Source organism: Emys orbicularis, chromosome 1 (genome assembly GCF_028017835.1).
Source record: "Emys orbicularis isolate rEmyOrb1 chromosome 1, rEmyOrb1.hap1, whole genome shotgun sequence".
NCBI lineage: Eukaryota > Metazoa > Chordata > Testudines > Emydidae > Emys > Emys orbicularis.
Window position 1 is genome coordinate 272,249,566 of NC_088683.1, and position 22,978 is coordinate 272,272,543.

Sequence of the window (22,978 nt, forward strand, 5' to 3'; positions counted from 1 at the left end):
GTGCCTCCTTCACAGAGTTCCAAAGCCCCTAAGGACCCCCCCCCCAGCCTCTTTTCACCCTTGAAGTCATGTGCTAAACACGAGGATTTAGGCAGTGCTAATCCTCCTAATGAGGGCTTCTCCCACTCTCTATATAAATCTTGGCAAGCACCACAGAGCAAAGGACATTCATGGCAGTTAGAGTCAAGGATTAAACAAAAACCCCAAATGCCAACATCATAAGCAGCGAGGGAAATTATCTCAGTCTGCTGAGAATCTGGGAAAAAGTGCGGTCCTCCTCTTGTCCAGAGGCTGTTCATGAAACACCCTCACTCCTGTCATTGATTGCTGGAAGCCAAACCCGGCACAGAGCGTGGTCCCTGCAGCAATGACCTCCCAGCTGCAGTGGGTGAGATGGCTCTGCTCTGCTCTCCTGGGCTACCTGAGCTGCTGCTGCGCTCCGCAGGCTGAGGCGCAGTTCCCCCGCGTCTGCATGACAGTAGAGGCGCTGCTGGCCAAGCGCTGCTGCCCAGCCTTGGGGCAAGAGCCAGGCAATGTGTGTGGCTCCCAGCAGGGCAGGGGATCATGCAGGGAGGTGCAGGTGGACACCAGGCCATGGAGCGGCCCGTACACCCTCCGCAACGTGGATGACCGGGAACGATGGCCCCTGAAGTTCTTCAATCAGAGCTGCCAGTGCACAGGTGAGAGGAGGAGGAAAGGGACGGACTAACTCTGCTTCAGAGAAGAGCAAATCCCTGATTGTAGAAAAGGGATCAGGAAGGGTGATCCCTCCCAGCTGTACTACAAATATGGCCAAGCCGTACTCTACCGGTAGGAGAGGAACATGAACTGGCCTAGACACCAAACAGGGTTAGAGCATGGTTCTCTCTCATGCTTAAATTTTGTTTTTTCCCTCTGTACTCACAGGTCAGGAACTCCCCGCCCAGCGCCCCCCATTATTGTTACATGGTTTGGCCATGAGGCTGTTCCATCCCCCCTCTCCCCATATTTAAATCTGTTTTGTTAGGTAGGATAGACAGGGTTTGTGACTGTAGAAATGTGCATGGATGAAGCCAGGGCTTTGGAGCAGAGCCCGGAGCTGGAGCGTGGAGCAGCTCCGGAGCAGTGGAGCTGCAGGTTTTTGCCTGGAGCTGGAGCAGAGCCGGAGCATAGCTCCAAAGCCCTGGATGAAGCTGTACACCTATATCAGCACATGTTGAGTTGGGATTAATTACTACCAGAGTAATATTTTGCACTGTCTGCCCTGAAAATTTTATGGATGTCAGGGATCCCAACTGATAAACTTAGTCCTGCTTTGCAGTGCTGACAGGACCTAATGTTAAGAATTGTGCTAAAGCCAACAGGACTTAGTAGTGCTTTAATAATAGTGCTAAAATTTGGACATATGCCGGGATTTAGTACAATGCTTACAAGATAACTGAGTCCCATCAGCATTACAAAATAGAACAGTGGTTTAACTTTGTGGAGAGAAAACTGATTTGTAGCAGCCTCCAATGCAGTTGAATTTGCAGTGCAGACAGAACCTTAGATAAGCAGTCCCATTGACTTCAAGTCCTGAGTACACTATGTGAACATCAAACCCTCAATATCCTATAGCACACTGACTTCAACGGGACGATTCACCTGACTAAGGACTGCAGAATTAAGCCTTAATCCTGCAAACACATATGCATGTGCCTAACTAACTGTATGTGCATGCATAAGCTTTTAGAAGACTGGGGCATTTGATCGTGAACTCTTGTCTTTTTTCTATGCTATTATATAGAACTATGTATAAAAGATAATGTTAACAGAACACTATTAAGGTTGAAAAGTCAGACACTCGAAAGTTAGGAAAATGCCAGAATTAAGTTTGCCTGTGCAGACTTAATTTGCCCCCCTCCCTTGTGCGTATGCTTTATGATACAGTCTTTAATTACATGATCACATACTAATTTTTCCACAGGACCCCTGCATCATTCAGTGCACAGGATAGACAGTGCTCACTGAATGAGCAGCTAGTCAATATGTTGGTATATCCTTGTTGTTCAATGTGTGGTCCTAGACCTTATTTACTATACATTATTCAAACCCTTCACTGAAGACAGAATTATTACTTTCCTCATGGGCCTGTCTATGGCACTCATCACTGTAGTATCTGAGTGCTTCATAAACATTAATTAAGGTTTCTCCCTAACATCCCTGTGAGGTGTGGGGGTGGTATTATCCCTATTTTACAGATTGGGAACTGAGGCCCAGATCCCAAAAGGTACTTAGGCACCTATGTCTGACTTTTAGGCTTTGCCGTGATCCCCAAAACCCCATCTCAGTTGCTGCCAAACCTCACTTGTGGACTACATTTCTACTGTTGAAGTTCCTTAGGTGCCTAAGTTTATGCTGCTGAGCACATGCACTGCTGCCTCACTTGTATGTGGATGCCTATTTCCCACCTAAGCCCCAGTGAAGTCCACAAACTGGGGGAAGATAAGCAGAGGAGTGCCTATCTCACCTGTGGGGCTCGATGTGGTAGGTATGCTCAGAGGCTGCCTACTGGACCAGGTTCCATTCAAAATCCAGCCAGTGGAGGGGGTGCCCCCTCCCTGTAACTTTTAGCTCACTGGTTAGACTGCTTGCCCAGGATGTGGGAGGCCCAGGTTTAATTCCCTCTGTGGCTGATGAGGAGAAAAGCTTTGAAGAGGGGTAACCCACCTCTCAGGAGAGTACTTTAACCACGGAACTATGGGAGATTCTGATGTTTGGGTCTCTCATCTCCTGGTGAAGTTGTTCCACTGTAGAAAAATGATTAACAAGTTATTGGAGCAGGGAGATTGGCCCCAGGTCTCCCTCCTCTTAGGTGAGTACCCTAACCACCAGGCTACAGAGTCATTCTTTCTCTGGCTCCTTTGTTGAGCCAGGCCAGAGAGATTAAGGTTAAAAGTATCCACTAAGTTTGGGTGCCCAGTTTGAGATAATTGGGACCTGATTATTCAGAGTATTTGCATTATGTAGCACTTTATATTTCCAAAGCATAGCTCCCACTGACTTCAGTTGGAGCTGTCAGTGCTCAGTGCTCCTGAGGTCTCACACCCCAGGGTCTCATCTCAGGCATCCAGAAAATGGAATACACAGTTAGTGACCACCTGTGAACTGTCTGGTTTCAGACTTGCCCAGCATTATCCAGGAACTCTGTGACAGAGGCAGAGATAGACTCCAGTTCTCCAGCACAACATTCAACTGCCTTAACCATGAGCCTGTCCTTTCTCTTTTTTTTTTTGATTCCCTGCCTCATTCCCTGCACACCTTCCACCTGCTGCAACAAATGAGACAGAGGTCCAACAAACAACAGCTTCCTTAACTACACAGCCCTGCTCCTTCCCCAGAGCCGGTCCATCCTGCACAATGGATCAGGCAGGGGTACTATGGAAAAAATAGTGTGTGATCATGTTTATAAAGTCTGTATTATAATACCCATGCACAGGCAACCTTAACTCTGGCGTTTCCTAACTTTGGAGAGTTTGACTTTGCAACCTTAATAATGTTCTTTTAATGTAGATTTTGGCTAGACTGATAATATTAATCCAAGTATCGGGGGGTAACCGTGTTAGTCTGTATCCACAAAAACAACAAGGAGTCCGGTGGCACCTTAAAAACTAACAGATTTATTTAGGCATAAGCTTTCGTGGGTAAAAAACCTCACTTCTTCAGATGCATATTAATCCAGCATTTCATATTTTCCAAACACTTTACAAATAATAAAATAATAATTATAAATTACATTACTATCTCTCTTTTTATTTTGAAAGATCCCCAGAAGTTTAGCAAACTAAATTCATGTGTCACAGATAGCCATCTGGATCGTGATTCAGGCAAGCACTTGGGCATGTGTTTGAGTTTAAGCAAGTGCTTAAATACTTTTCTGTACAGGCAGGCTTTCCTGGATCAGGGCCCTGGTGCACAGCATGCTTAATTATATTCAATGTGGGGGGTGCACATGGGCAAATGTGAGAGATTGTGTGTGTGTATGTGTGTGTGTGTGTGTGAGAGAGAGAGAGAGAGAGAGAGAGAATTCTGGCCAAGAATAGCTTTACCAATCTGACTCTTATTGCAAATACCATGGGATTTTAAATGTGCTTGCAGAACAGAGCGGATCTTGTTTTCTAAGATCTTGTCCAAATTACCTCTATAATGATTTATCTGCTGTGGTTAGGAGCTTTGTCTTATATAAGCAATTATATCCCTCTGAAAAAAAAGTCCCGATTGTTCACACTTGCTATTTGGTCAGCCTAGTTGTGGTAGAATATCTAAGTTGATTGAAACCTTTAATTCTAAAGAATTTAAGTATTCGAAACCTGATGCTTTAAAGTTTAAGGAATCAAGTCCCCAATCCTACTCATATGCTTAACATTACTCGTATGAGAAGCCCCATTGAAGTCAAATCCAGTTGATGTTGGACTACTTATGGAAGTAGGGTTACGAGATAGCAGCTGTGAAAAAACGGGACAGGGGGCGAGGGGTAATCGGTACCTATATAAGAAAAAGTCCCCAAAAACGGGACTGTCCCTTTAAAAACGGGACATGTGGTCACCCTATATGGAAGTAAAGTTAAGCATATGAGTAAGTGTTTGCATGTTTGCGTCCTAAGCTAGCTGACTTATTGTTTAATCCTTTGTTCTTTCTTTGGAGCAGTCATTTTCCTCACATCTTTACATCCAGCTTTTCTCTTTGCCTTCATTACCGCACGATTTTTCCTCTCTTTTATCTTAGGTTCCTTTATACTCCTCCTCTTTACAGTTTCCATTCTGTAAATACAGCAGTGATCAAACACAAAACCAGGAGCAACATTTGCTACTCAAGAGATGACTTTAAGAGAAGTCATCTGGACTCTATTTAGATTCAACCCGATTGATACTGAATGCAGCGGCTCTTCCAGGGGAATGTTAAAAGATCTGTGCTGACTCAGGAGTCGGATTGGTTTTAATAGTTTCCACACAGTGATTGTTGGTTGCTGTGTGCATGCTTTTCTTTCATTCTGCAAATTGGTCCAGTTGCTGAGTGTCCAAGTTTGAAAATTTTTGGTGGGCAACATTTTGTGTTGTCTTCATCAAGTCTCTTACGTAGCTAGGGTGTAACTCCACTTGCTATGTAGATGATTGTATTGGGCTAGAATATGCCCGTTAGGCACAGCACATCATTAGTGGCAATTTGTAAGCAACACTGATGAAGGATTCTCGAAGAGGCAGTGGCCAAGATTTTCAATATCCATACAAAGGTCTTGTCTTTAATACACGCTAGAGTGGTGTACATTGTAGAGCTCTCTAAAGTATTGTGCTCTAACTGCTCTGTGTAGACCCTGCTGCTGACACAGTAAAAGACTCCTAGTGTGCAGTAATGTAGTACTGTTTCAAACGGAACTGCAGCAATATGCACTAGATCCCTTTTAGAGTGCATCTGCAAAATCTCCGGTGGGCAATTAGAGTGCAGCACTTTAGACCACTGTACAGTTTACACCCCTCTGGTGTGCTTTTCTTCACAGTGTAGACAAGCCCTTATGTATACAGATAAATTGCTTGATTTTACTAATTGCTGAGTACCCAATGGCTCCCACTGTGGTCACTTTTGGAAATTTGGCCACACCTTTTCGTTGCCTATTGGGGAGTTGAACTCTTTTGAAAGTATAACAGTTTTGAGTGCTGAGCACTTTTGAGAAACACGAGTCATTGGTTTTGAGGGGCCCAGGATAAGTAATCTAATAGTTTTCTGAAGTTTGATTGAATTTTTTTGTTGAATCATGCACTTTACTTAAACATATTTTTCTTTACTCATTTTAGTTCTAAGCCGATATAATGCTTTAGTTCTACTTTGTTTAATGTGATACTAAACTGTGATCAGTGAAACCCAATGTCTTTCCCCCTTCTTACCAAAGAGAGTTGTGGTCAAAGAACCTATTGAAAAGCTGCTTTCACAACCTTGCTTTCTGTAAAGGATTGACTTAATATGCTGATAGATGCAAAAATATCAACTCTTTAAAATGGATGTCAAGTACATTTTGGCATAAGTCTAATTGAAAGATAACATACAAACATTAGTTATTTTCAGATGTAAACTTTGCATCTGTTGCATGCTTTTTCCAGTTCATTTAAGTGCACCTACTGTACCTATCGTTCGACTCAGTTTTTGCAAATTCTTATAATGGAAAGGAGTGATTGCAATTCTTGAGACAGTTCCTCCATACCAGAGGGGGGAAGGAAGCTCATTCTTATTTGAATAAGCTGTGTGTTTTGAATTAGACAAAGCACTTTGCAAGCATTTATGAATGGATGCATTAGTATGTGGCCCCTGTAAATGGCAATTGACACTAATTATACTTACACTTCGATTCAAATGAGAAGGGTTTTGTATTTGGGCTAGATTCTGATCTCAGCTACACAAGTGTAAAGCTGAAGTAATTGACAGCAGAATCTGGTATATGATTGTTTACCCGTTACAAGGGATTATTGTTAAGCGATCACAGCAATTTCTGGCACAAATCATGACAGTGGTTGGATAAGGAAGTACTTCAGAATCACTGAAAAGCTATAAGGAGTTATCAGCATTCATTGCTCTTGCCTCTTTTTCAGTTTTCTAAGTTAAATTTCTGTATTTTGAATGTGTGCTGAACTTCTACTCCCGAGTACAATACGGTAAAGTTCAATCCAGGTCTGAAATTAATCACATCATTTTACCATTACAGTTTTCAAAGAAAAGCGGATGGGCTAGTTCATTTGGTGGAAAGAATAATTTTGACATTAACCAGTGGAAGTACAATTGATAATCAGGCTGAGAAAACAGAGCAAGATTTAAATCCCATTATTTAAGTAATTCTAAAAGTATCTAATAAAGCTTAGTAACTGACAGGATTGCCCAGTGGCAATCCTAAAAGCCCTTATGAAGTGGTTGTAGAATAAATTTGCACGTTGTTGTTATAAGGTTATTTGGCTCTAGATTATGTGGCAGTGCTAAAACTGAGCCATATGGGATTACTGTGCTTCCCTATACCATGTATTCCAGAGATCTTCATAATACTGTAAAAACCTGAGTAGACAGCACAGAAAGTACTTGTCAACAGAGGGATGCCTGCCTGTTTTAGAAATAAGGCAATGGGGTGAGAAAAGACCTTTACACATAGTACAATACAATTTTTCATACTTTTACATAGTATCACTGCACCATTGAATGATACCTCAGTGTGCCACCAGCAGCAGCCATGTGGTTTGTTATTTTAAAAATACTTTTAAAGAGCAGGAGTCTTTGTCAGACATCCTGTCTTTGGGCTTGATCCTGTACGATGCTGCGTACTCTGGGCCCAGTCTAGTAAAGCACTTTATTATCTGCTTAACCTAGGCAGGTGAGTAGTCACATTAAGTTCAATGAGACTATGGGCATATTTAAATGCTTTGCTGGATCAGGGCCAGAGTTCTTAGTACCTTGCAGGATCAAGCCCTTTATCTGGCACTTTATCTTGATAACCAGCCTTCTATGAATCTTGGCCCTGCTGTGTTTCTGGGAAATGAGCCATCATTTTAGTTAAGCAATTGACAAAGCTGCCAATATTCTCAGCTGCTGAACCTTGCCAGAATAGAAATCTCTAGGGAAAAGACAGACTAACCAACTCAATTCCTTTGCATTTCAGTCTCAGTTTCTTTTGTGTATTGATTAATATAGACACATTTTCCTAAACCCAAACTCTCTCTTAATATAGGAAACTTTGCTGGCTATAATTGTGGTGACTGCAAGTTTGGCTGGACTGGCCCCAGCTGCGATGAAAGGAAGCCACTTCTTGTCCGGAAAAATGTCCATGCTTTGACTGCAGCGGAGAAAGAGCAGTTCTTAGATGCTTTAGACCGTGCAAAGAATACCACTCACCCAGACTATGTGATTGCTACACAGCACTGGCTGAGTCTCCTTGGGCCCAATGGAACTGAACCACAAGTTACAAACTGCAGTATTTATAACTACTTTGTGTGGCTTCATTACTACTCAGTCAGGGACACCCTATTAGGTTGGTACTTTTCTTTACTAAGGCATTTAGAATGTAAAGAAGGTGGTAAAAATGTAATCATTGAACAAAGGTAAGTAAGTTGAAAAGTGATCAAGTCATGGTGAAAGGAAGAATGGTCCAGTGGTTAGGGTGCTAGGGCTTATCTACACTGGCAAGTTTTGTCGCCAAAAACTGGCTTTTGGTGACTAAACAGCGATAGCGTACACACTGCAAGGTCACTTTTTTCGGGGAAAAAAACAATCTCCTAGTTTTGGTGACAAAAAACTTCCACCCTTACGAGAGACTTTTGTCTTTTCCCCTCCCTTTATTGTTGACAAACAGACAGGGTTTTTTTCGATTTTATTGGCCTCCAGAAAGTATCCTACAATTCCCATGCTGCCGCTCTGGTCAGCGGTTTGAACTCCGCTGCCCTGCAGCCAACCCGCCCCTCCCTCTTGCAAGCCCCAGGAATTTTAAATCTCATTTCCTGCTTGCTGGCTTCCCAGAGGAGCTTCCCAGGTGAGCATGGCTGGCTATCGCACCAAACGTGCTCCTGCTTGGACCATTGCTGAGTTGTTGGATCTGATCAGTATATGGGGAGAGGAGTCTGTTCAGTCGCAGCTGCAAGTGACCCGTAGGGATTGGGACACATATGGGCAAATTTCTCGAGGCTTGTGCGAAAAGGGCTATGATCGGGACACGCAGCAGTGCAGAGCGAAGATAAAGGAGCTGAGGCAGGCATACTATAAGGCATGGGAGGCAAACCATCGCTCCGATGGTGCACATAAGACCTGCTTCTATAAGGAGCTGAATGCTATCCTCGGTGGTCACCCCACCTCCATTGCCAATTGCCCCGTGGATACTTCACATGCAGCTGAAAAAGGGGGTAACCCGGAGGCTGAAATTGTGGATGAAGAAGACAAGCTAGAAGAGGACATGGTGCTCCCAGCAGGGTCACCCAGTGGGTCAGGCAGCCAGGAACTTTTCTCCACTCCAGAAGTGCTCAACGGGGAGCAGGAAGCAGATGAGACTCTGGGTAAGTTGCTGTGGCTTGTGTAGAGAATAGAAAAGTGGAAGGCAGGTAGTGTTTTCTTTGAGCTGGACATTGCCCTGTGTAGCTAATCTGCAAGGCCAAGCAGGGTGTCGATGGACATCAAGACCTGCAGGGAATCCTCCAGAGAGAGGCTCTGGAAAGTTTCAAAGAGTTACTTGTTAATCCTCTGCCACAGATTCCAAGGGATTGCAGCCTTGTTAGTTCCCCCATTGTAGGAAACTGTACTGTGCCATTTAACAATCACTGGAGCTGGGACCAAAGCGGCACATAGGTGAGCCGCATATAGCCCGGGGTGAAAGCTGCAAGCTTTCAGCAGCTGAGCCCTGGTTTCTCTGGTCACCCGCAGCAGCGAGATGTTAGCCAGCAAGTTGTCCGCCTGTGAAAAAGTGTGGGATAATTTTAGAATGAGTTCCCTGTAAAGCTGCCGTGCAAGCCGTGACCTTTTTGTCCATATGGACAACCGCCTTCCCCCCACTCCCGAAACTCACCATTATTGGGGTGCTCGCGGAGCTGTGTGCCTCCTTAGAATCTCAGAGAGAAAGTGATTTCTACTAGCAAAATGCCCTTTTTATTAAAATGTTTCAATCATTTGCTGGAATGTAACAATCCCTCTTCTGTTCAGCACAGACCGTGAAGAACACATCACACACCCCGGCGGATCGGCTGCGGCAGATAAGAAAAAAACCTGGGCACAGCAAAGAAGACATGTTCCGCGAGGTGCTGCAGCGCGATGAGAGACAGACCAGGGGGCAGAGAGTGCTGGGAAGCCGAAAGGCAGGACAGAAAAGAGAATGCTGCTTTTGCTAGGCAAGCGACAGAGCGGATGATAAGTTATGGAGGATCAGACAGAGATGCTCAAGTCTCTGATACAGCTGCAGACTGAGCAGACCCGATTTTGAGCACCACTGCAGCAGATGCACAATTCTTTGCCAACCCCACCCCCCTCTATGCCCACACATTCCTTTTCACTTCACAGCACTCCTGAGTTTCCCTATCACTCCACCCCCTCTCACAGCCTGCACAGTGATAGCTGGAGCTACACACAGTTGTGAGGTTTTCCCCTTTTTAACAATAAATAAAGCCTAAGGTGTTTAATGGTACAGCGTTTTTATTCTGTGTTCTACAAAAGTGTATAGCAATCAATTCACTCTCAGGAACAGGCTTCTAAAGCATTGTGTTGCACGGATCTTGGGCCCCAAAATTGTACGTGGATGCACCAGGGAAGCAACTCCAAAGCAGACGTGTTACTGCCCCTCATTGTCAAATGTTTCCTCAAAGCCTCTCTGATGTTAATAGCACCCCTCTGGGCTCCTCTGACAGCCCTAGCATCTGGCTGGTCAAACTGTGCAGCCAAGCGCTCTGCCTCAGTGCTCCACACCTGAGCAAACATTTCACCCTTAGATTCATACAGATTATGCAAAGTGCAGCACATGGCTATGACCATGGGAATATTATCATTGGTAAGGTCTAGCCTGCCATTTAAACACCTCCAGTGAGCTTTCAAACAGCCAAAGGCCCATTCAACTACCACACGGCACCTGCTCAGCCTGTTGTTAAAACGTTCCATGCTGCTGTCCAGATGCCCTGTGTAAGGTTTCATGAGCCAGGGGTAAGGGGTAAGCCAGGTTTCCCAGGATTATTATGGGCATTTCCACATCCCACACTGAACTTGTGACCTGGAAAGAAAGTCCCTGCCTGCAGCTTTCTGTACAGGCCACTGTTCCTGAAGATGTGTGCGTCATGCACCTTTCCAGACCTGCCTGCATTGATGTCCGTGAAACACCCCCGGTGATCCACAAGCGCCTGCAACACCATGGAGAAGTATCCCTTCCTATTGATGTATTCAGAGGCAAGGTGGTCTGGCGCTAAAATTGGAATGTGTATGCCATCAATCACCCCGCCACAGTTAGGGAAACCCATCTCTGCAAAGCCATCCACTATTTCATGCATATTTCCCAGAGGCATGATCCTATGTAGCAGGATGCGATTTATTGCCCTGCACACTTGGAGTAATACAGCCCCAACAGTGGACTTTCCTACTCCAAATTGATTTGCAACTGACCGGTAGCAGTCTGGATTCACCAGTGATTGCAACACGCTTCTCTACCGAAAGGGCAGCTCTCAATCTGGCATCCTGGCACCGCAGGTCGGGGCCAGCTCAGCACATAGCTTTATGAAGGTTGCTTTACGCATCCTAAAGTTCTGGACCCACGGGTCGTCATCCCACACCTGCATGACAATGCGATCCCACCAATTGGTGCTTGTTTCCCTAGCCCAAAAGCGACGGTCTACCGTATGCAGCTGCTCTGTGAATGCACAAAGCACTGATAAGTTGCTGCCGTCCTTATCACACTCGGGTGCCTGTGATTCATCCTCTGCTAACTTTGCGAGTAACTCTGAGAGTAACTGTGCTGCCATGCGCGATGTCCTCATGACAGCTAACCGCGCATAGGAGAGAAGTGCGGGATCCATCCTCTCTCACTGCAGATGCTGGCGCGCACTACAAAAGAATGACAGTTGGAAAACAGCGCAAAAGGAAGCCAGAGACCTTTGGAGGGGTGGGACACAAAGTGGTGCATGATGGTACATTTTGCACATCCCAGAATGTGCCACGCTCCGTTTCTGCATTCCCACAACACCTAGCAACGGATGGTGTTGCCAGGCACTGTGGGATACATACCCACAGTCCATTGCTCTCGCTGTTTACAAAGGTGCCCCGAATGTGGACACGATCTATCGACACAGGGAGCAAATGCAGACACGCTTTGGCGACTTTGTTTTTGTCAATTTTTCCTTGGTGACATTAGTTTCATCGAAAAAACTTGCCAGTGTAGACAAGCCCTTGATATCTGGATTCAAGTCCTTGCTCTGCCATAGATTTCCTCTGTGACCTTGTGTAAGTCACTTAGTTCCAGATCCTCATAGGTATTTAGGCATCTAACTCCCATTGGCTTAATTAATTTAATTTCAGTGGGAGTTAGGCACCTAAACATTTTGGAGGCTCTAGGCCCGTGGTGGGCAACCTGCAGCCCACGGGCTGCAGGTGGCATATCAGGGTAATCCTCTGGTGGGCCGCCAGACAGTTTGTTTACATTTGCACGGCTGCGCGCAGCTCCCAGTAGCTGCCCGTTCACCGTTCCCAGCCAATGGGAGCTGCGGGAAGCGGCACTATGTTACCATTGAATAACATAGTGATACCATGTTGTACATACGAGACAATAACTATGATTTATGACACAGTGAAGATTAATGAAGGGATTCCTTTCAAATTATAGCTGGTCAAACATGGGGAAAATGTGCAAAATGTTGTCTAACTGCCCCCCTTTTTTGGAATGTGAAATTTTGGTGAACATTTTAATCAATTTCAAAATTTAAAAAAATTCCCACCAACACTTTTAAAATGTTTATATTTCTGATGGATACCATTCTAGCATGAACTCCATTTAATAAAGCTTTAAACTCATAAAGCCAGTTATGTAAAGTACTCTTTGTCTATTTAACGTTAATTGGATGCTGTAGTTCTTACTGTGCCTTCCTTTTTGTAGGACCTGGCCGCCCATTCACCGCTATAGATTTCTCCCACCAAGGACCTGCCTTTGTTACTTGGCATAGGTACCATTTGCTGCTGCTGGAAAGAGATCTCCAGGTTAGCAACATGTTCTATCTTGGCACATTCAAAGATGCTCGCATGACTCTTACTATTGTGATTTTCCCATATTACTTTGAATCTCTATTATGCCAACACAGAGTTCTCTGGCATAACTGAATGTCTGGGCTACATTCCTTAGACAATGACATTTCAGGAATGGTCATTCACTAACCCTGTTTTAAAAGTGAATTTAGCGCTTAGGAGGTGCTGATTGGTTTGAAGACTCCAGTCTTCTATCCCCTTTCCCCCCCTCCCTTAAAAAAAAAAGAACAGGTATTACAAAAGCAGGTGCAATATAATATTTTTACATAGCCAGCATGCCTCAGAGTTCATCAGAAGGTGGTTCAGCCTCTACGTTTATTCAGGTTATTTCTGTCGTCATGCTGGGCCACTCTGTGCCCTTGGTCTCTTTGCTGACTCCCAAGAATGTCAGAATCACCACTTTTTGGGCCATCAGCACTTTCAGTAGGAATCAGAACTAGGAACCACTTAACATACGAGGCCATCAGATGGTACAGTGTTTAGTTAAGGTACCGATTTGAATCAGTGACCTTAGGAAGTTGAAACAGTATTCTGAGAAAACTGCAGCGTGGTTTCAAATATTAAAATATAGATGAGCCAGGTATCAGTAACCTCTCTCTCTTTCTCTTTTTAAAGAATGATTTCTTGCTAATAAGTTTCTTTTCATTATAGAGACTGATTGGCAATGAATCCTTTGCATTGCCCTATTGGAATTTTGCCACAGGTAGAAATGAGTGCGATGTGTGTACAGATCAGCTTTTTGGAGCATCAAGACCAGAAGATCCAAGCCTAATAAGTCAGAATTCAAGGTTCTCACGCTGGGCAATAGTGTGCAATAGGTAATAGAATGTGTAGGGGAAACCAGCATTCTAACTAACACTTGTTTTCATTAGCCACTAACAGCATGAACTGCTCTTTCAATTTGCATGAACTGCAAGAAAAAGAACCTAGATTTCCTTGTAAAAATTGTGAAACTTAGTGGAGGGGCTAAAGGTGGGTGTCATTCAAGATTTCCTCAGATATAATCTGCATTTTTATACTGTTTATTTTTTTTTAATTTGATACAGGACTTTACTTAAAGACAGTAATTTTAAGACTGACTGAGGTATTAGAAGTGTTTGCCATACTAGAGACTAATTATTTAGAGGAGCAATACTAGTATGTTAGCTCAGTTTGCCAACCAAGAGCTCTTGAAAATTCTGTCAATAGGAATTTTCCTGTGTGTTTAATAGTGAGCTCATATTAGACTGAAAAATCTGTGCCTCTTCAGTTGGACTGGAAAATACCAGACATGAGATTCTAGCCCTATTGCAATCAGTGGGAATTTTTGCATTAACTTTAATGAGGCCAGGATGTCACCTCAGATTTAGAAATAGTTTTTAAAAAATGAAATTGAACTGGTTTCTTGCAAAATAAGGCTGTGATCTTGCAACTGACTATAGTTAGGCATTTCCCATTTGGAGTCAATGGGGCTTTGTGTGAGTGCAGGGATTCGACTGTGGATTCACATGCAGGATTGGGACTTTAAGATGGACAAGTGGACATTCAGTAACACAGCAAAATATAATACTCCTGTAGCACTTTTCATCCAAGCTTGGAGCGGCATGAAGGCCTTGGGAGCTGCTCAGCACAGGGGCGACAGATTCTTCCTAAAAGTGGGGTTGCCATGAGGCCCCACTCTGTCTGTGGCCCTACCCCATCCCCCTTCTCTGCTCCATGAAGCCCTGCCCCATGGCCAAGTTGGAAGCCGGAGCTGGACTGGGGAGCCCAGGCCCCTCCACCTGCCCACAGCTGCCCACATGGCTCTTACCTGACTCTGGCTTCTGGCCTGGCCAGGAGGCGGGGCCTTGGAGGCTGAAGAGTTGCCTGGACAGCTATGAGGAGCTGTGTACCCTCCATCTGCCCTAGGCAGGAGGCCGGGGGGGGGGGGGGGCAGGGGGAGAAACATGGGCCGGGGACTGATCTCAGGCCCCCCACCCCAGGCAGGTGGACAATCCACAGCTCCCCACAGCTGCCTGGGCTCCCTGGACCACTCTTATCCAGGCTGGGCTTCAGTTTCCGGCCTGGCCGGGGAGCGGAGCTTTGGGGGGAAGAGGAGGGGCAGGGGGCCAGGCCCATGGCAAAAAGTGGAAGGGCTAGAAATCAGGCCACTTATATGAGTACCTAAATATCTACTCCGAAGCCTAACTTTAGGCACTGATTTTTTGAAAATCTTGGCCTTTTCATATAGCTGCTGCCCTCATCTTGTAGTAACATGAAGAATGGGATGGGTTTTTTCCCTGAATACTGAAATTTCTAAACTCTTCCTTCACCAGTGTTACAGGAGAGCAATTTTTACTTTTTTATTTCAGTAGTCTGTGCATATGCATTTTAATTTAAAATTAAATAGAATCTTCTGGATTCTTTGCAACTGTCATATGAGACTTGTGCTTCACTTCACATCTCCCATGGGGCACGGGTCACTTGCAGGTTTAAACTAGTGTAAATGGTGAATTCTCTGTAACTTGAAGTCTTTAAATCAGGATTTTAGGACTTTAGTAACTCAACCAGAGGTTAGGGGTCTATTGCAGGTTCTGGGGCCTGCAATGTGGAGGAGGTCAGACTAGATGATCACGATGGTTCCTTCTGACCCTTAAGTCTATGAATCTCTTCACCACTTCTATCCCTGGCGTTACAGGACTCCTCACACTAATTGATATACAAACAACACCTGATGCTAGCGGATAACAGCATGCCTGATAAAATAGGATGCAATGCAGTTCATATTCCATCTCTCTCCCCCTAAAAAGGGTGAAGTCTGGAACACTGAATAACTGTTTACCCATCAGCTAGTTCCTGCATTTCCACAGCCCACCACCATCCTTACTGCACTGCTCTGGGCCAAGGGCGCAAAGTGAGACCTTGTCTACTTTAAGGAAATTTGCACCAGTGTAAAGATGTAGTTACATTGGTGCAACCCCTGATGTTTATGTGCTGCACCCGTGCAAAGCAGGGCTTATATCAGTGCATTACCAGCATCAACATAACCCTTGCTTTGCACAGTGCAGTGCTTCTGCATTAGGGGTTTACACTAGTGTAACTACAGTCTATATCAGGGGTCGGCAACGTTTGGCACGCGGCTCGCCAGGGTAAGCACCCTGGCGGGCCGGGCCAGTTTATTTACCTGCTGACGCGGCAGGTTCGACCGATCGCGGCCCCCACTGGCCGTGGTTCGCCATCCCGGGCCAATGGGAGCGGCGGGAAGCCGCGGCCAGCACATCCCTCACCCGCGCCGCTTCTCGCCGCCCCCATTGGCCCGGGACGGCGAACCGCGGCGAGTGGGTGCCGCGATCGGCCGAACCTGCTGTGTCAGCAGGTAAATAAACTGGCCCGTCCCGTCAGGGTGCTTACCCTGGCGAGCCGCGTGCCAAACATTGCCGACCCCTGGTCTATATAGTCAGGCTGCTGTGATATTTCAGCCCAAATGATTATGGTAAATTTGCAGATGTATCTAAGCCACTGAAAATCAAGCCATAATGGAAGCCCTGCTGTAACTTCAACTGCCGTATAGCAGGTGGAAGACAGAGCCTCCTCAGGGCAAGTCTGTGAAGTCTGCAAGAGGGAAGAGCCTTGTAAGCTCATCTACTGGAACTTAAAAACTCTGAATTTTCCTTTTAACTTCTTGGGAAGAAAACAAGGAAATCAAAATACAAAAACGTATGTACACTTAATGGAAAAGCTATACATTAAAACCTCAAATGACATGAAATGAGAAAGCTAAGGTTGAATATGTGACCATAAGACAGCCCTGTGTATAATATGGTCTTTAATTACATGATCACACATGTGTCAAAGAATACAATATCATAGACTGTCCTCTAAATCTTTACTACATCCATGTGGCAGCTGGTAATATAGTTCTCATTTTTGATGTACATAGACAATACGTTTGTCAGATATTAGCGAAAGACCCAATCCTGCATCTGACTTCATGTGGACAGACACCTGCCTCTGCCTGGAGTCCACTCTAGATTAAGTGTTTGGGGCTTTGTGAAGGTACAGGTATCCACACACGTGGAATCCTGTTGCCTTTGAAATGAATGGAAGTTTTGCCATTGACTTCAATGGGAGCAGAATAGTCTCATATCTAATGGCCTGTTGATGAGGCCACCAGTTGGGGTACAGTGTGGGAGAAACAAGCACAAATACTGTCCCAAGCTTGGGCTGAACAGTGAACAAAGAAAGAAGTGGTGCATAATTAAAGACTCTGGCTTGTACTACAATAACTCTCTCCATCCCTGCCAAATAGCAGGTGGGGCTAGAGTGTAGAAGGGGCTGCTATGACATGGGCCAGCAGTAATTGTTTTTGGTTGGGCAGCTATACTACATGTCAGCTAAGGAAGCATACTTGACAGTAAATTAGTGGAACCATTGACATTTAATTAGCCACATTATCCTGTTGAAAGATGTGGCACCCACTTGCTAACATCCATATCAATCTCCTTCATGAGATTTTTAAAGGTGGAAATGTGAAAGTTGGAGCCAGTTCAAAGATGATTCATTTACAAGCAGACTTACGATTCCAGCTCAGATTAGCAGTATGACCATTTTCTTTTCTGGTACAAAACTTCTCAAACCATCTGAGGTTCTGATCCTGCAAACACTTGCATGTGTGTTTAACATCAGGGACGTGAGCCATCCCAGTGGTTTTGGTGGGGGACTGAGTGTATAGCGTCTATTGACTCTGTCAGAGTGAACCCCCTCACCCTCTAACATCCTATTCTAATTGTTCCACTCAACTTTGATTTTAATCTAAGCTTGGATGATTACAACCGTCTGGTTACACTGTGTAATGGGACTAATGAAGGGATTCTACAGAGGAACCCACAAGGGAAGTCTGGCGAGCAGCTGCCAACCATGGAAGATATCCAGAACTGCCTTTCACTTCAAGAGTTTGATAATCCTCCTTTTTTCCGGAATTCTAATTTCAGCTTCAGGTTTGTGCCCCAACTCCTATAATTTGTGCAGCCCAAAGATAGCCTTTTATACATACATTTGGAGGTAGTGCTGGTCAATAGATGGTTACTTAACTCTTGTCTTATCGCACACACAGGAATGCCCTGGAAGGGTTTGGTAAACCAGATGGAACTTTTGTCTCCCCAGTGGTGAGCCTGCATAACTTGGTTCACTCTTTCCTGAATGGAACGAGCGCTTCCCCTCATGCTGCAGCCAATGATCCAATTTTTGTGGTATGTCATTTTCTTAATGTTATTGCAACTGAATATGCCTCTGTTGTGTTAATTTAGATGGAATATATGGGCCAATGGTGTTCACATAACCCAGTCACTGTCCAACATTAACCAGCTTAAACAAGGCCTGGAGTTTGGCATACAGAGATCCCAATGTACTTTGTCCCATGGCAAATAAACCATTAAAGATCCTTCTAACCTTTTATTAAAGATATAGAAAAGAAGGAAAACAGTGATAGCCTTTGAAATGTTAAGTATTAAGTAAACCTCTAATTTTAACAATGTCCCTTGTTCCTTTGCACTGTTATCTGGAGAGAGTTTTCAGAAGGAAAAACCCCCGTGTGTGAGTGCCTGTTAGATGGTATCAAAGATGGTAATATTGGTCTTTTTGGGGAAAAGAGAAGTTAGTTGAGATGGGCTGGAGATGTTGTGTTGCTGCTGTTGTTAAAGTCTGATCCAGTTTCATCCCAGATGGTGTTTGGGATTCAGCTGGAGCCGTAGAGGTGGCAGTGTCATCTGGATCCCCCCTCCAGAGATGTCATCTCTGGCCCGGACATCTCTGAGGATCAGGAGGATGAAGGCTAAATGCCCCAGGAGATGGTGGGGGTGGCAGCCATGATGATGAAGCTTTGCTCCAATAGCCAATTTTTCTCCCTAAAGTCTATTTCTTTAAGGACCTATAAAGAGAATGGTGGGTAGAATAGCTCATCCCCTCATTACTATGTCCACCAATTAGGCCTAGTTTATGACACACCAATGTTGGCTCATTGATTTTTGGTCCCACACTTTACATGTTTACCAAGCATGATCTTAACACCGCCCTTGAAATAGATCAGTAGGTCATTTTGTTTTGACTAATCCAGTCTTTCTGTCACACTTTTGCATCTTGTCCCATCAACATTTATTGTTACAGGTTATGGTGACATCTTATGAACTTATACTCACTTTTTACAGCTGAACTCACAATTAGGGTAAATTTGAAGGCCCAATTGTCACAACACCTCTAAGGCAGTTTTCTCACCAAGAATTTGGAGGATAGAAGTAGTGAAGTGCCTAGACTAAAAATGACTACTTCAAATACAAAATAAAAGTTTTTCCTCTTGTATTTTATATTGCTACATCTACTAGTAGTTAAATAAAGTGGGACGAATTGTCAAGACAGTTAGTGCAATCCAAAGTCATAGAATCATAGAATATTAGGTCATCTAGTCCAATCCCCTGCATTTGGACTAGATCTTAGGTAAGATTGGTCATCTAGTCCAATCCCCTGCTCAAAGCAGGACCAACACCAACTAAATCATCCCAGCCAGGGCTTTGTCAAGCCGGGCCTTAAAAACCTCTAAGAATGGAGATTCCACCACCTCCCTAGGTAACCCATTCCAGTGCTTCACCACCCTCCTAGTGAAATAGTGTTTCCTAATATCCAACCTAGACCTCCCCTACTGCAACTTGAGACCATTGCTTCTTGTTCTGTCATCTGCCACCACTGAGAGCAGCTGAGCTCCATCCTCTTTGGAACCCTCCTTCAGGTAGTTGAAGGCTGCTATCAAATCCCCCCTCACTCTTCTCTTCTGCAGACTAAATAACCCCAGTTCCCTCAGCTTCGCCTCATAAGTCATGTGCCCCAGCCCCCTAATCATTTTTGTTGCCCTCTGCTGGACTCTCTCCAATTTTTCCACATCCCTTTTGTAGTTGGGGCACCAAAACTGGACACAATACTCCAGGTGTGGCCTCATCAGTGCCGAATAGAGGGGAATAGTCACTTCCCTTGATCTGCTGGCAATGCTCCTACTAATGCAGTCCAATATGCTGTTAGCCTTCTTGGCAACAAGGGCACACTGCTGACTCATATCCAGCTTCTTGTCCACTGTAATCCCCAGGTCCTTTTCTGCAGAACTGCTAAGTCATCTTTTAGGGAAGAACAGCAGCCATTCAAAGTGGAAGAGCTGCTGGTCTGACACAGCTTGAATTTTAATTTTACATTTAGCTCATCGTATTCTTGTCAATATCTCAGCAGAAGGAGATTTTGAGAGTAGGACTGTATATTTTAGGATATGAAGCCCAGATCCTCAGCAGTAGTTACACACCTAACTTTCACTGAAATCAGATTTAGTCTGGGTTTGTGTCAGTAGTTTATTTGTTTATTTAAAAGTCAGCTCACTGGGATAGGCTGAGTAGCTACATCTCATTTTCGGAGTGTTCTGGGGGATAAAAATCATATAATTTTACTGGTACTTCAGTACAACACAGAACTTTAAAAATGAAGCAGACAGCAGTGAGCAAATGTAATTTCAGTAGCTGAGCCTGTTACACATTTTTGTCTCCACACAGCTTCTTGCCAAATTCACTGAAAAGCTTTTTAATATTACATGTTTCTAGAGCTGGCTGCCTTTGGTAGATGAAGCCATAATTATTGTGTGTAGGTATTAGCCTAAATGACCATGTAGTAGCTCTCCAATTTATTTCCTTCAGAGTTTTTATATCCCTCAGTGACGTTCACTTCTTACTCCTAAGCCTCTTTTTGAAAACACATTTAGATTTTTAATGAACGAGGGTCAGCAGTGAGCTGCGATTGCTAGTTCAGATACCGGCTGAAATGAGATGCCTGCAGAGTAGCTGTGTTTTAAAATAAAAGAAACACAATTTTAAAAAATTGAAACAGGAAAAATCTTTATTTCATGATATCATTATTTTATACAGTGGCTTACTTTTCATCAGGTGGTTTGCAGATCAAAGTTTTCTAGTGTGGATATTGAAGACAATAATTACACCAGTAATGAATTTGGCCCCCTGTCTTGGTACTGGATAGTTGTCTGAAATGGACTTAGCTACAACTTTTTCTAGCAGGTGCTTTGTAGTACGTACAGCACAATTCTGGAAAACTCTGGACCAAATTCAGGGGTGCCGTGGCATGGTGTAAATGGTCTGTTATCAGGTGGATGGAAAGGAGTTTAATTTGGTGTAGTATGCTGTACACAGTAAGGGGGGTGGAAGAGAATGGTGTATAGACAAGAGTTAGACCCTGATCCTGCAATCTCAGGGTGACCTCAGAGGAGCTTCATGTGAGTGAAGGGACCTGCCCTCTCCAATCCAATTGCGAGATCAGAATCTTAAGTTCATGAGGAGAGGCAAAATGGAGGGGGGGGCTTCATCCTATTTTATATGGTATATGACTTAAATAGTGATGAGGGATATTTGTACAAAAATGGTTGAACCTTATTATGGTATTTGGATGCTATCTGCACCCTTACACTGCTTGTAACATTGTAAAGAATAAAGAGCAGCAAGGATATTCTTTTCAGCAGGGATTGTGCTCTTCTCTGTTTGGAAAGCACCAAGTACCTTTTGGGCCCTATCACAGTCCAAATAATATTTTTCTTTAATTTTGATTTAAAAAGACTCCCCACACCATCCCAATCCTCTGGGCACTTTTTCAGACATTTAAAATATATAGGTGCCGATTCCATGGGTGCTCTGGGGCTGGAGCAGTGACCCAAGGAGCAGAGCCTCCCCCTCCCACCCAACCCTCCTGCCCACCATGGATCAGCTGTTCTGAGGCATAGAGGAGGTCCTGGGGGGGGGGGGGGGGGAGGAAGAAGCGGGGGAGGGAGCAGAAAGAGGTGGGCAAGGGCAGGAGCGGGGGGCGGGAAGAGGTAGTGGTGGGGGCGGGGCTTGGAGGAAGGGGTGGAGTGGGGGCCAGGCCTGGGCGGAGTGGGGGTTGAGCTCCTCCGGGCAACTCTGTAAGTTGGCACCTATGACAAAATCAATGAACTCTTTCCCACACCATGTTGCTTAACCCAACCCACCACAGAAGCCTAAGATAATAGCTGAGGCTTGCAGGTTCTTTTGGACCAATGAGAGGAATGAGTTCCAGAGTCAAAGAGCTTATTGGAAAATGTGCTGCCATTCCCTGTCCTTCTAATCCTGTGAGCTGACTGTAACTGTGGCAGAGGGGATAGAGACTGCTTCTCAGCCATTTTGGTCCTAAACCACTTAGGGCTTTATAAACCAAACCCAACATCTTACACATCACTGGACAATGGCACTGAAGCACTAGTGCAACATTCTCTCAGTGTGAAGCACGGCTCAACGAGTGGGGAGTCGCATTCTGAACTAATTTATGGTTTTGAATGATAAAGGGAAACCCCATATAGATCACAGTACAATAGTATAACCTTGAGAAGACACAAGCATGGATAACTGTAGCAAGGGCTTCATCTGTAAGAGGTGCTGGGGGGAGGAGGGAATGGGGGGAGGAAGAGGCTCGATTCACACAGAAACTTAGGAGTGGTGACACTTAGGTGCCTAGAAAATCACTGGGATTCACAAAGCCTGAGTTTGGCATCGAGGCTCCCTATACAACGAATGGGGTTCATAACAGCCAGCACGCTAGGTGGCTCCTCACGTAAGCTAGTCACTGGGCGATGCTAAGCCAAGGGGTGTGTGCTAAGCCCTGCCCTCTCTCAAAGATAGGTGCCCAAGTCTGGGGTGTAGGAAGGCAGCTCCCTCTGCTTAGCATTCTCAGCTGCAAACCCTCTCTTGGCATTAGGCGACTACGCCATTTTAGCAAGAAGCAGAGGTGGGAGGAGGAGCAGGAGCTCCCTCATAACTTTCAGCCCAGTGGTGAGGGTACTTACCTGGGATGTGGGACACCCCTCGCCCCCCCAGTTACAGGGCCGCCCAGAGGATTCAGGGGGCCTGGGGTCTTCGGCGGCGCGGGGCCCCCGCCGCCGAATTGCCGCCGAAGACCCGGAGCGGAAGAAGCTCCGGGGGCCCGAGCCCCACGAGAGTTTTCCAGGGCCCCTGGAGCGAGTGAAGGACCCCGCTCCAGGGGCCCCAAAAAACTCTTGTGGGGGCCCCTGCGGGGCCCGGGGCCTGGGGCAAATTGTCCCACTTGCCCCTCCCTCTGGGCGGCCCTGCCCAGTTAAAGTCCCCTCTCCATGTGAGGGGAAAAGGCATTTCAACAAGGATCTGTTACCTCACAGGTGAGGGCACTAGACACTGGGCTGTGGGGTATTCTGACGTGAGGC

At 45.1% G+C, this 22,978-nt stretch overlaps 1 protein-coding gene across 1 annotated transcript in view; it reads left to right on the top strand.

Annotated features, from left to right (window-relative positions):
• Window positions 1-367: 367 nt before the first annotated feature.
• DCT (dopachrome tautomerase) overlaps window positions 368-22,978 on the top strand; it is a 28,219-nt gene continuing 5,608 nt past the window's right edge. Inside the window, exons 1-6 of the mRNA XM_065414078.1 lie at window positions 368-680; window positions 7,718-8,017; window positions 12,596-12,696; window positions 13,393-13,559; window positions 17,517-17,696; window positions 17,813-17,948. Of these exons, the coding sequence (XP_065270150.1) occupies window positions 368-680; window positions 7,718-8,017; window positions 12,596-12,696; window positions 13,393-13,559; window positions 17,517-17,696; window positions 17,813-17,948 (1,197 nt within the window). The remainder of the gene's footprint in view (window positions 681-7,717; window positions 8,018-12,595; window positions 12,697-13,392; window positions 13,560-17,516; window positions 17,697-17,812; window positions 17,949-22,978) is intronic.